At 42.3% G+C, this 13,562-nt stretch overlaps 1 protein-coding gene across 4 annotated transcripts in view; it reads left to right on the top strand.

Moving 5' to 3' along the window:
* LOC140201814 (rho-related BTB domain-containing protein 2-like) overlaps nt 1-12,134 on the top strand; it is a 90,835-nt gene extending 78,701 nt beyond the window's left edge. For all 4 annotated transcript variants that reach the window (XM_072266506.1, XM_072266507.1, XM_072266505.1 and 1 more), the window contains 2 exons: nt 237-342; nt 2,480-12,134. In XM_072266506.1, the coding sequence (XP_072122607.1) occupies nt 237-342; nt 2,480-2,673 (300 nt within the window). In that variant the 3' untranslated portion in view covers nt 2,674-12,134. The remainder of the gene's footprint in view (nt 1-236; nt 343-2,479) is intronic.
* The last annotated feature ends 1,428 nt before the right edge of the window (nt 12,135-13,562 follow it).

The following is a 13,562-nucleotide window of genomic DNA, read 5'->3' on the forward strand; positions in this document are numbered from 1 at the left end:
GGCCTCTGCCCCTTCCCCCTACAGTCCTGATGAAGGGTTCCGGCCCGAAACGTTGTCTGATCATTTCCATGGATGCTATCCGACCTGCTGAGTTCCTCCAGCGTGTTGTGAGTGTTGCTTTGACCCCAGCATCTGCAGAGTATTTTGTGGTTTAGTCAAATGACGCCCTGTTACTGATAACATGTGTAATTGTGCAATAGATTTAATGAATTGACTGGTACTTGTTTCATGTGCAGTTCCACTGTGCCCATCAACTGTCTGAATGGTGCCTGCACCACATCTGTACAAACTACAACAACGTCTGTCGCAAGTTTCCCAGGGAAATGAAGGCAAAGTCTCCCGGTAAGATTCCGATACCTTTCCTCACTCAGTAAAAATGCTGTTTGATCTGTTACACTCGAGGGAATTTGAGGCTAGTTTCTGCAACCTGTCTCTCAACTCAAACCCTCTGAGCTCTTCATTCACTATCAACTTATGAGGACTGTCGTTAATAACTTATTTTTAATTGCGGTTAATTATTTAGTTATATCCAACACACAGTGGTTTAAGTATTTACTGGCATCATATTATTTGTAACATCAATAAAGTACTTTATTCAGAAATGTAACAGTTGTTTTTTGTTGTTGAAAAAGGCTCTTAATGCCCTGTTAGAGATACATATCTTTCTAAGTGGCAGACTCTAATGGGAAAGTCCCACAAGCAGTCGGACCCAACCCTCTCAGCATTCCAAATAAACTCTTCTCCTTATGACTCTATGGTTCATCCTCTATCTCCAGCAACGTCCACTCCTTCTCATTACACTTTCCCATTACAATCACGGGGGTTGGGGGTGGGGCTTGCTGCTGCATCTTTTGATATTAACCTTTTCCAGTTTGTATCAGGACTGGCCATTTCTAAAGAAAAGTTACCCAAAGTTCCTCTCCCTCCACAGGTATTGCGTAAGCTACTGGATATTGTGGCATTCCATTTTATTTAAGATTTGCCACTGCAGCATCATAATTCCCACCATTCCTGTATTTTTCTCCCACTGCAATGTTCTCATTCATTGCCTATTTCTACCTCCTCCCATCAGATCAGCTGGGATCAAGAAGCCTCCCTCAACCACTCGCAGCCAATATCCACCACCATTTGTGTCTTTTAATCTCTCTACCCTATTACAAGCAACCTTTCTTTCCCACTGCTCCTCCTACTTCTCCGCAATTTAAAGTGAGTTTAATTTCACACCTTGAGTAACACACACAAGATGCTGGAGGAACTCGACAAATCAGGCAGCATCTTGCGAAACGGATAAACCTTCTTCTTCAGCCCTTTACCTTTTCCAACTATCACCTCCAAGATTCTCACTTCATCCCCAAGAATCTCACCTCATCCCTTCTCCCCACCCATGATGTGTTGATGCTTTTGGGTTTTTTTCTGGTTTTCATGGATGTCTGCAAAGACTAAGAATGTCAAGTTTGTAGACAGCATTAACCCACCTACCTTCCCCTCACCTAGTTTCACCTATCACTTGCCAGTTTGTACTACTTCCCCACCCCCTACCTTCTTATTCTGGCTTCTTTCCCGCTTCCTTCCCAGCCCTGCTGAAGCGTCTCGGCCCAAAACCTCAGCTGTTAACTCCCATCCAGTGGGTGTTACTCTGGATATCCGGCATCTGCAGAATTTCTTGTGTTTGTAATTTTAAACTTTTTCCTGGATCTGATGAAGTCATCAACCTACCACTAACTTTGTTTCTCTCTCCATGCTGATTGGCTTGCTCAGCATTTACAACGTCCTTTGTTTTTAATGAAACTGAGGTCTCTTTTGTTGCACCAAATGAACATAATGCACTGCTTGAATAAGTAGTTCCCAGTATCCTGCCTAGTATTTATCCCTCAAGCAATAATGTTCAAATAAATTATTCAGTTATCACAATGTTACTAGGTGCTATATACAAATTTGCAGACCTGTTTCTTACATTTTAGTACAGTGCTTTTGAGAAGTATGGCATTGGCTTCAATGTGTGTTGGGTATCCTTAGATTTTGATGCCTGCTATATAAATGAAATTTTATCCTTGTTTTCTTGAGGGTTTAAAATGGAGATCAGCTGCACCAGCTGAACCTGACAGGACAAAACACTAATTTCAGGGCCAATGTAGGGTCAGGTGTATCCTGTCACAAAGCACGTGTGTCAAAGGTGGTTCAGGCCACATTCCTATCAGCACAGCATGGTCCAGCACCTGAACAAGGCCAGGGTAATATTCCCAGCACACTGGAGTCTGCTGTACTGACAGTGTTGGGTGGGTCAGGATTGACGTAGAAAAAGCAATCAGGCTCAGCTTGGGCCTGGGGTGGTGGCAATTGCCCCCCTGAGCAATTGGAGGAAGCTGTGAAAATCAGCACTGGGACAATGTGGATGTGCTGGATCTGCTGCCGTAGTCCTTCAAATGGAAGGTAAGGTGGGAGCACCCTTACTAACCATTATATTGACATTTTCTTTCAGAGAACCAGGACTACTTCGAAAAGCACCGTTGGCCTCCTGTCTGGTATCTCAAAGAAGACGATCATTACCAACGAGCAAGGAGAGAGCGCGATAAGGAGGACTACTTGTGCCAGAAGCGTCAGTTAAAGCGCAAGTGGTTTTTCTGGAATACAAGCTCGCCATCTGCAGCCTCATCCTCCTCCACTGTCATTTGAAGACATGGCATGGATCAAGGGACCCCTGTTTTAAACTAACAGCTAATCCAGCATCCAACAGTTTGAAGGCCTTCTTCCGAGTCAGCTGAATGCTTACCAGGTTTTAACAACCAGCAACCAGACCACTGCAGTCTGGGTAGATCATGGCAATCAAAGTGAGTTTTTTTAATTCCCTGATGGTCAGCGCTAACTTCTCACTCTCTGTCTCTCACGTCCAAACATGCACACATATACAAAGACGCAATAGACCCAAGTAGTGACTGAGCAGGTTTGGTGGTGCAGACCTTTTCTGCTACATCGATCAGATCAGACTGTGGAGAATAGGAGAATACATTAGACCCTGGAGCAGTAACTGGTGATTGTTATTAAACCTTGTTGCTGGCATGGGTGTGGTTGTTTAGCACAACGGGTTCAGTTCTAGAAAGCATGATACTCTTCCTTGCATGGATATTGCTCTAGCTGAGCCAGATTGATTACAAATTGATATATATTCCAGGAATCATATTTGGGTACAAATTGGATGCTCTGCTAAGTTCATATTCACACCTAATACCTTCTCTTAAATCAGGGCTTCATTTCAGAGAAACTGAGGAATAAGATTCTGCGCTTAATTCTTTTTTTTTGAACAGTTGATTAGGAAAGTAATCCCTGAATTTGTTATTTCCTCATTTGCACACTGATCTTATGTAGAAGACACACACATTTTGTATTCAAAGATATAAAAAATATAAACCGAATTTATTAGCAAATAGATCTGAATCAGGAACAGTGCTGTTCCTTTTGTACTGTACTTACAAGTCACAGGGTTGAGAAGCAGTGCATGAGAAAGTGGAATTAACAAGCCACCTTGTGTCTCCCTCTAGTTACAACATGAGGTGTTGTGGGACTGCTACAAAACATGTAGAATAATTTTTCCTCACAACCCTCTGGTGAGTTACAATTATATTGGGGGAAAAAATGTTTTTTTCTTTGCTTGTGATAATTTTCAAGTTGTGGTATTTTAAATTTTTAAAAAATCACAGTTTTTCTACCACCATCTTTTGACTAAACTGCACTAAATCAACAGGACAACCTGAGGAAGTCTGATCCAGGATCATATTAGCAACAAAGAAGTGTGTAGCTGGATTAAGTTTGTGTAACTACTGTGCAGTGACATGCATTCACTGTTGCTTCATGAACGTTGGCTTGTTCCAAGGACATTCTCCTTTTGTAAAGTCAATGAGGACCTGGAAAGGGATCTGGAAAAAAAGATGATAATCTTTTGACTATTCCTTTAGGTTTAGGTTCTGACAGGACAGGTCATGCAATCTGTAATTTCAGTGATTAAACAGAAGATCAGGTATTGATATTTTGGATTTGCAAAAAAAGCTTCAATGACTTTGGCACATTGCACCCATGTACCATTTAAATGGCCTCTGGCCACTCCAGGGATCATGTGCTTGCACTGCACATTATCCTTGGTGCAGCACCTTGATTATCCAAGATATTATGCACCAAAAGCAGAGTGTGTTTAATGGTTCGAAATAAGGCAAATGTAACAAGTAGTTTGCCATGCAGCAACAAGGTGTGTCCGCTTGCCTGAGGAGGATCCCCAAAAAAGGCCGCTGGATATCAATTCTGTGTGACAATAGTCGAAGCAAGTTAAAGTGTCCGTTACATTTTGTGAAATACTTCTGAGTATCTGAACTCAGTGTAGCCAAGCTCTGAGTCTCCAACCAACCCAATGCTGAGTTGTAATTTTACTGACAGAGCTCCCTTTGAGTGGTGAAAATTTCTGCATCATGAGGCTCGTTTCCCTATAATTTCATATTTGTTGTAAGGATCTAAATCTCTGTAGACATTTGAAAGGATCAAACGTTTACATTATTTTATTGCTTGTTGAGAATTCAATAAGAAAATGCTGTAAGGAAATAGGATTTTGCTTAGGCCAGTTCAAGGGTAAGAGAAATGTGAAGATATTTTAAATGTTGTTATTGATAGGTTTTCTCTTTTGACTGTGGAACTTGTTGTATAAATAAACTGGAATCATTGCATAAATGTGGTTAGAACTCTTCTCTCTCCCTTGTAAACCATGTTGTGGAATGTGCCAAATTGTGGTTGAAAGTTGTTTGTTGTTAAGGTAAGGCATTGGTCCATCGAACTATAAAGTTTCAATGAAAATTCATCAACTGAAACATTAACAATTTTATTATTAGAATTCTGATTGAATTGGGAACTTAACAAACAGTAAACATATACTCAGTGGCTGCTTTGTTAGGTCCAGGAGTGGAATCCGGTATGGTCCTCTGCTGTAGCCCATTCACTTCAAGGCTTGATATGTTGTGCATTCAGAAATGCCCTTCTACCCCCACTGTTGTAACATGTGGTTATTTAAATTACTGCCGCCTTTCTGACAGTTTCAACCAGTCTGGCCATTCTCCTTTGACCTTTCTCATGAACAAGGCATTTTCGCCCACAGAACTGCCACTCACTGGAGGTTTTTTAAAAATATTTTTCACACCATTCTCTGGAGATCAGCAGTTTCTGAAATACTCAAACTACCCCATCTGGCACCAACAATTATTCCACAGTCAAAGTTACTTAGATCACTTTTCTTCCACATTCTGATGATTGATCTGAACAACAACTGAACCTCTTGACCATGTGTGCACGCTTTTATGCATTGAGTTGCTGCCACATGAATGGCTGTTTAGATATTTTCATGAATGAGCAGGTGTACCTACAAAAAAAGTGGCCCTGAATGTAGAATATCAGTTAGAAGCTCTGTATTGAAATTTCTTTCCAGGTCTAGGGTTTGATATTCTATTGCACAAACCAATCAATAAGATCCAAACAGGAAAAAAAACTGAAGGTATGTGATGGAGATCTGTCACTGGTGAAATAGTTTGGTCAAATAGTTTGCCTATTTAACATCCCTGTAGAACAATGTTTTATTCATTGAGATCCCTGAATAGTTAATGAAACAAAGACAAGAAAAATGTGTGAACAAATATTACCTGAGGATACAAAAGGCAGGTGGAGACCGCTTAATCAGTAATAGTATTAGTTCAGTAACCAGGGACTCCAGACTTTCTGAAAGAACTAGAGTGGAAATAGTGAGAATTTTTTCCTGCGTGAACTGTGATTAAAGTTCATTAACTGACAGGCGCTTGACTTAATTGTAACCTTGCAATGGGTGAATGGTAAGAACAAGAGACGTTAGCAATGCAAAGTGATGAGTCAAAGTAAGAGAGATGAGGGTGCAGTTTCAGAAGCTATGGCTTCCTTCTGTGCTGTCAAAATCTACAAGGCAGGTCACTTCATTGAATGGAAGGGAAGGTGGGGAATGAAGGAGAAATCTACCTGGTGCTCTTGGAGTGAGACAGCTGATGGCAGTAAAAGCTTGTCGACGTTGCTTTGATCTGGAGGAGTGCTAAAACTGGTGAGAGACTTGGAAGGGTGAGCCTGCAGAAAAAAAGACACCAGACCAGCTGAAATCAATCGGCTCCAAAATGAAACTAGGTGGAAAGATGACAGAAATGCTAAGATTTATATTAGAGGACAAGGTGAATTGCTGGTTTCAGACAATATTCATTAATGTCGAGGGACGTTACAGAAGTTGTTAATTGTGCTGCATAACTGTACCTAGGCAAACTTGATGTCTTTCTGATCCATGAGATTGTTGTTGCCAATGCTGTGGGGCGTGGTATTGAAATATATTCATATTGTGCATGTCTTATGAAGAGTGGTTTGCTTTTAGCAGGTAGTTACGGTCCTGTCTGATTCTTCAAACCTTTGCTTAACTCCTTTGATTCATAAATTTGACTTGCAGTCAGATGTATTGGCAAGGCACAAAACCAATTGCTGAGCACATCTATGATTGAATTTTCAAAATACCTTGCATGAAATAAAATCTTTTCAATTTGTAATTGCTGCTGCTAAACAATTGAGTTTTGAATTATTTTAATTTAACGGATGAAATATCACAATTTTTAAAATATTAATAGGAGCTTTATGTTCTCCCTGTGACTGTGTGGATTTCCTCCGGGTGCTCCGGTTTCCTCCCACAGCACAAATATGAATGCTGCTTACTGCAGGTGACTGCATTGTAGGTGCAGTTAAGATGGGGACGATCTTATTCAAACACATGCATTGAGAAATTGACTGAATCAGGTACATCACTAGTTTTGCATCAGTTTCAATTTGATGCTCCGCTGAAGTCACTGTGGAAATATAGATCACATAGTTCTCCACCCTATGAGTTAGGTTCAACGTCACCTCGCAGAGATTTGCATTCTTTGTTCCTGAAACGACTGGAACCATTACTTTTCCATTTGTTATGATATGCACAACAATAGTGCACTTTAAAGGGTTGTCACATTCTTCATAATGACACTGGGCACTGTCAAAATCAAAGTCAACTTTATTGGCCTGTGCACAAGTGCGCTGAAAGCAGCATCACAGGCTCATAACATCGTATCATTCACAAGTAAGACATAAATTGTATACTTTGTACAAGAAAGAACATAATTGGAGCAAAAAAAAAACGAAGTATATTTTAGTGCAAAGTTTTCAAAATGTTGCTTAACTGTAGTGACTGGAGTTGTGACTAGAGTGACAAGAACCATATGGTTGAAGTAGCTGTTCATGAACCTGGTGGTGTGGGACTTCTGTATGGTAGGAGATACTAGAGTCTGTGTTTTAACATATATTACATGAGCCAATTATTGTAGGACAAAAACATGATCATGTTTGATATATCACACCTGCTAGGAACAGGAGAATGGGAGAGGAACATTCAGATCCTCAGAGATTGGATAGATCTTGGCCGATCTGTATCTCAGCTTCATCTACATGCTTTGGTGACATAGACCTTAATAGCCTTCCCTATCAAACATCTAATAAGTACAGCCTCAAATGGCTTATTGGTTCTGGAAAGTTAAATATTTCCATTACTCTTTGTGAAGAACGGCTTCCTGACATCACCATTTCTGGGAGTGTATTTCCGCCAGCACTCAAATAACCACTTCTCTTCTAGTGTCCTATGCACTCTGAGCTTTGATTCAGTTCACCTCTCTACCTGTAATGGAAAAACCAGGCCATCCACATTTCACAATAATGCAGATTGCAAAGTAACACACTGTGTACAGCTTTGAATGTAGCTGTCGCAGAGCAAGTTGTGTATACATAATATAAAACATAAGAAACCTCTTCATTATAAATATTACACACAATAACATCATTGTTAGCCATCACTCTGGGTGGTGGGATTGTTGAAAAGCGCTTTTAACAAAGGATGTAACCTTATCTGCTGTGATACTATTAAAGGGCTTCATTGTATTTTTTTAGAAATGTGAAAATGTCCACAAAATGTTTTTGTTTGTTTGCAAAAATTCTCCTATTTGGTAGTTTAAAAATGTAACCCTAGTTACTGAGAATAAAACCAGCACATAATCTTAATTCTGAGCACACTCTTTGGAAAGGGTCAGTAAAACTTAACTGTTAAGCTGAATCAAGTATGTTTGAAACAACAGTTAGTGACAGTGAGAATAGCCCATCATCTGTAGAAAAGGTAGCTGACAAAGTTATCAGAAGCCAGACTTTACAATCCTGATGCTTGCAATTACAATGATTAAAGGCCATTTGGACAGGGACATGGATAGGAAAGCTTTGGAGGGATTTGGGCCCAAAACAGGCAACTGGGAATAGTTTAGGTAGGCACCTTGGTTGGCATGGACAAGTTGGGTGGAAGGGCTTGACTTTCTGCTGTATTGCTTCATGATTCCTATTATCTTGTCTGAAAGGGACATCAGAACAAATTCAGTCATATCTTACAATTGTATCAACAACTGCAAAGGGAGGATGAAGAGGGAGACAAAATATTTAGCCCAAGAGCCAGTACAGGTTGAGTGATCCAATGAAAGGGAAAATTCTGACACCAAAAGGACTATATGCCCAAAGCTCCCTGCTTGATGTTGTAAACACCTCTGCAGTAATGTCTTTCTTCCACTGGGTGTCACACGTAGATTTTAGTAACCACTGCAAACTGACAAAAGCTCATTTTGCCTCTAAGAAGTTGATCTTCATGATACACTTGGAATCCTTTGGACTCGGTCGGTCTTAATGGTTTTTTAAAATTCCTTGCAATATTTTGTTCAGTCACTTTAAATGCATCTGGAAAATACTATCAATAACTAAGCTGCCTGAGGAAGTGGTTGAGACGGCTATATTAACATGTTTGAAAGACACAGAGAGGTACATGGATAGAAAAGTTTTAGAGGGTCAAGCATGGCCAAATGGAGCTAGTTTAGACGGATGTCCTGGACCAAATGGGCCGAAGGGCCTGTACCATGCTATCTGTCTCTGTAGGTTTTAAGTGATGTCCCTTGTGTTTAGTACAAATTTTTAGAGGCTACACGTGAGTGAGTACAGCAAAGCAGGCAGGACATAAAAATGTAGGTTATATAATGTAGCAAAGTGAAAGCTTTCAGCAGTCTGAGAGTTGCATCAAAGCTCCAAAATAACATGTAGTTCATATGACTGGAGAGCACTGTTGCAGCACATTCAGACGTTGTTCCGGAATGATACAAACGCTCTATTCAACTGGCAAGCTGTACTGCCACATGGTGCTTGGAACTAACAAGATCTGCCAGTTCTGTGCACAAGGGGTCTGAGTGTGTACCTGATAACTTTGAAAGTGTACACTCTCCAGTTTCCATCACTTTTGCCCCTCCTCTTGCTCTTATGTTTCCGCTTTAATCCCCTGTTCCTCATCCCCCATTCACCTTCCCCCTTCTATCCCACGCTCTCACCGTGCTCCAATCCCTTCTCTTTTCTCAGCCTCTTCCTCTGCTCTTTGATTTTTCTTTCTCTTTGAGATCCTGTTTTTTTCCCCACACCATCCAGTCAATTTAAGATAAAGGGTAGGGATGCTGTTGCCCATGTGCACAAGCTCAACGCCTTGTGGGCGGGCTTGGCTCCACTGCGGAGCTCCCCAAACGTGTGTGTAGACACAAAAGAGAGATTGTAAATTGTTGGTGAGTGATGGGGAGGTGGGAGCTACCATGAATTAAACAATGTTGAAGGTAGTGTGCTACCTGGGAACTGGAAACAGCCACGTACCCAGGGGTAAAGAGCTTTTTCAGCTATGTTGACCAGGATTTCAGGCCCTTGCTACTGGAACCTAGGAACTTCCCTTAAGTTCTCAGGTATGAAATCTGACAGCTATGATCTCATTCCCCATTTTTCCCATCTCACCTATTCTCTCTCAAAAGTCCATCAGTTCAGGAAAGGTCTTATTAGGTGGGAAAGAGTGCAGAAAACATTTACAAGGATGCTTCTGGGACCTGAGGGACTGGGTTATAGGGAGAGCTTGGATAGACTAGGACCTCATTCATTGAGAGGTGGTGTTACAGAGGTGTATGAAATCATGAGGGGTATAGGTAGGGTGAATGCACTCAATCTTTTTCTCAGAGCTGGAGAATCAAAAACTAGAGGGCGTAGGTTTAAGGTGAGAGGGGAAAAGGTTCAACAAAAGCTTGTGGGGCAACTTTTTTTTTACGCAGTATGTATGTGGAATGACCTGCCAAATGAAGAGTTTGAGGCAGGTACAATGATAACTTTTAAAAGAGAGTTGGACATGTACATGGATTAGAAAGGCTTAGAAGGTTATGGGCCAGACACCAGCAACTGGAATTGGCTTGGATGGAACACTTGGGTCAGCATGGACCAGTTGTGGTGAAGGACTCGTTTCCATGCTGTGTAACTCTATGACTCCTCGCACACCTATAGCAGGGACAATTTACACAGGAGGCAGTTTACATGTCAGCACATCTTTGGAACACCAGCACCCTGGAGGGAACGTGCAAACAGAAATGGGAATCAGAATCAAACGGGGATCCTATAGCTCTCCCAGGTACCATTTCTCCAAATCTTTCTCTGTCACTGCTGTTACCTCTTCATGAGTGTTTCAGACATTATGATTAGTATAAATATAGAATTTACAGCATGAAAACAAGGCTGTTTAGCCTTAAGGACCTCCACATACCCTTTTGATTTCATTACCCCACCAGGAGCAAATCCTCCTTTTTAAGGCCAATTGTCTTACTATTGGGAAAGGTTTGGTAGCTCAGTGTGTGTGAGCACGGTTGATGTAACAAATGGAAATAATATATTTGAATTCAAATCTCACTTGGGACTGGGACTGGATTATTTCTTTGCTCACACTGACAGGCCAAGAAGGTTGCAATGGTGACCTTGTGCTGAATGAGAGGGTTACAGCTGGTGTGGCAATTGTTGGTGTCCCAATTTGCCTCAGTGCCTCTCGTGATCCCACCCACACTGCAAAGTGTACGCATCGTCTGGAGCAGGGGAGGGTACTTTTCTTATGAGGGCGGAACTGAGCGCAGCAGCGACGGCCTCTGCCGTCTTTACATTGGGGCTCCCTTCGTGGCTCTGGAAAGCTGAAAAGCCCCTTTAACTAGCACCTGGAGAGCTTCTGGCAACTCCAGCTCCAGCATGAGCAAGTGCCTTGAGGGATTACAAATTAATGTATATATCCTGAACTTGCCTCCTGGGACAGAACATCACTACTGCCGCCATAAATTGGTCTCGTGAAAATGAGACGTCATGTTCTGTGCAGATATTTGGTTTTCCAGATTAAGGAGTTCACGGGAATGTTTTCCTGTGAGATTGAAAATTGTGGATTGGGAAGACTTTGGGGAGCTAACTTTAACCTAACTGGCCAAGCAGGAAATCCCAGGAGGGTCTGGTTTTACATCCCTGTTGCCCTCAGTTGAGAGTGAATTGGGCAGAGGGAATTTATGCAGATCCCCAACTTGGTAAAACACCCTGCAGTGCCTCACAGGGGTGTTAACAAACAAGATTTGACACCCAGCAGCGTTAAGGAGATGCCAGAGCAGGTGGCCAAGGGCTCAGACCAAGAGGAAAGCTTTAAGAATTCATTAAGGAGAATGTGGGAGAGGTTTTAGAATAGGAATCCCAGCGCTAAGAGCCTTGAAGACATGTCCATCAATATTTAAATGATTAATATCAGAAATGTGCAAGGGACCGGAGGTAGAAGAGTGCAGCCAGGATGTAAAACCCCTTCCAGCTTCCCAATGGGGAGGTTAAACTATTCTCCCCCTTTGTTTCTGTCAACTGCTTTTCCACTGTCAGGTGTTTAAGTAACTCTGAAATGCGAGATGCTCAGTCCACGAGTGGTGCTCAGCCCTGGCTGTGCAATATGTCAAATTGGTACCTTATTATTAGATATTTTAATGTAAGATAATTGTTAAATGTAGTAACCAGATGAATTAATGTATTGTCTTTTCTTATCCTGAATTGATAATTGCTGTTAGATATTTTCATTGCGAAGAAATATTTTTGTACCGGGTTGGTGTTGCTTATGTATTGCTGAACGGAGAACTAGGAAGTGGCATTATGTGGCACGTGTAATGTTCATGTATTAAAAAAAACTTTGCTCTCAGTTCACTACCTTGTTGGTCATTTTATTGTTGTGCTCTGCAGATTTACCCATTCTAAAGCACACAGTTTGCTGAGTATTGTCACCAGATGTCCACATCGGCTGTGAAAGATTCTCTTTGATCCCGGGATACGGTAGATTTTGTGAACTTTGTGAAGTGTCAAAGCCATTTGCAGGCAACCAAGTAATCTGGAAGTGTTCTCACCACCATGATGACCTTCCTTCTAGGCTGACACTTGGGGATGACTGGATCGGTCACTGTTCCTTTGGATTTATCAGTTGCACGGAGAGGGGGAGCCTACTGCATGGGCAACAGCTTGTTCTCCATATTGTACTGCCCTGGCTTGCATATTGACTTTGACAGCTAGGTCGCAATATCCACAGTCGACCTGACCAACGGAGGGCCTGTAGAGGAGGGTGACTTGCTTCCAGTCCACTTCTGAGAAGTAGCATAGTAGTTAGCACGACATCATTTCAGCTCAACGGGTTCCCAAGTTCGAAGTTCAATTCCATCAACATCCGTCGGGAGGCTGTGTATTCTCCCCGCGAAGCACATGAGTTTCCTCCAGGTGCTGCAGTTTCCTCCCACAGTCCAAAGACATACCATTTAGTAGGTTAATTGGTCATTGTCAATTGTCCTGTGATTAGGCTAGGGTTGTTAGGTGGGTTGCTGGGTCGTGCGGTTCATTTCGCCAGAAGAGCCTGTTGTACGCTGTATTGGCACACAACGGGCAGGATTAATTGGTCATTGTAGATTGTCCTGTGATTAGGCTAGGGCTGTTAGGTGGGTTGCTGGGTTGTGCGGCTCGATCAGCCAGAAGGGCCTGTCCCACCCTGTATCCCTTAAATAAATAAGTAAAACGTCAATATGTGTGCACGAACTGTGTGAACATGGGCTGGCCATTGTACTCCACCTACCAGACAGTCTCAAAACAGTGTGGTCTTAGTGCACTGGGAGGTGGACCCAGGACATGACTCTGAAGGCCATGCCAGCTCCTGGTTCAACCATCCATTCTGTCCCATTTCCCCCCCTCCCCCTCAGCTTATTTCCATTTCTCTCTCCCATTCCCATCGACTCAGGGTGATATTGCAGCAGCCAATTTCCCTACCGGAACATCGGTGGGATGTGGGAGGGAACCTGAGCACCAGGCGGAAAACCACAAGACCAAGCTCTGCTGCATTCTTAACACAAAAACACACCCAGGTGCCGCGCACGCACATGCACACGCCTGTGTACATTCAGTGGCCACTGTAGCCCATCCACTTCAATGTTGGACGTGCTGTACATTCGGAGATGCTGTTCTGTACATCTCTGAGGTTATTTGAGTTCGTGTCACCTTCCTGTCAGGTTGAACCAGTCGGGCCATTCTCCTCTGACCCCTCTCATTAACCAGATGTTTTGCTCCCACAGAACTGCTGCTCACTG

This window comes from Mobula birostris, chromosome 8, assembly GCF_030028105.1.
Source record: "Mobula birostris isolate sMobBir1 chromosome 8, sMobBir1.hap1, whole genome shotgun sequence".
Taxonomy (NCBI): Eukaryota; Metazoa; Chordata; class Chondrichthyes; order Myliobatiformes; family Myliobatidae; genus Mobula; species Mobula birostris.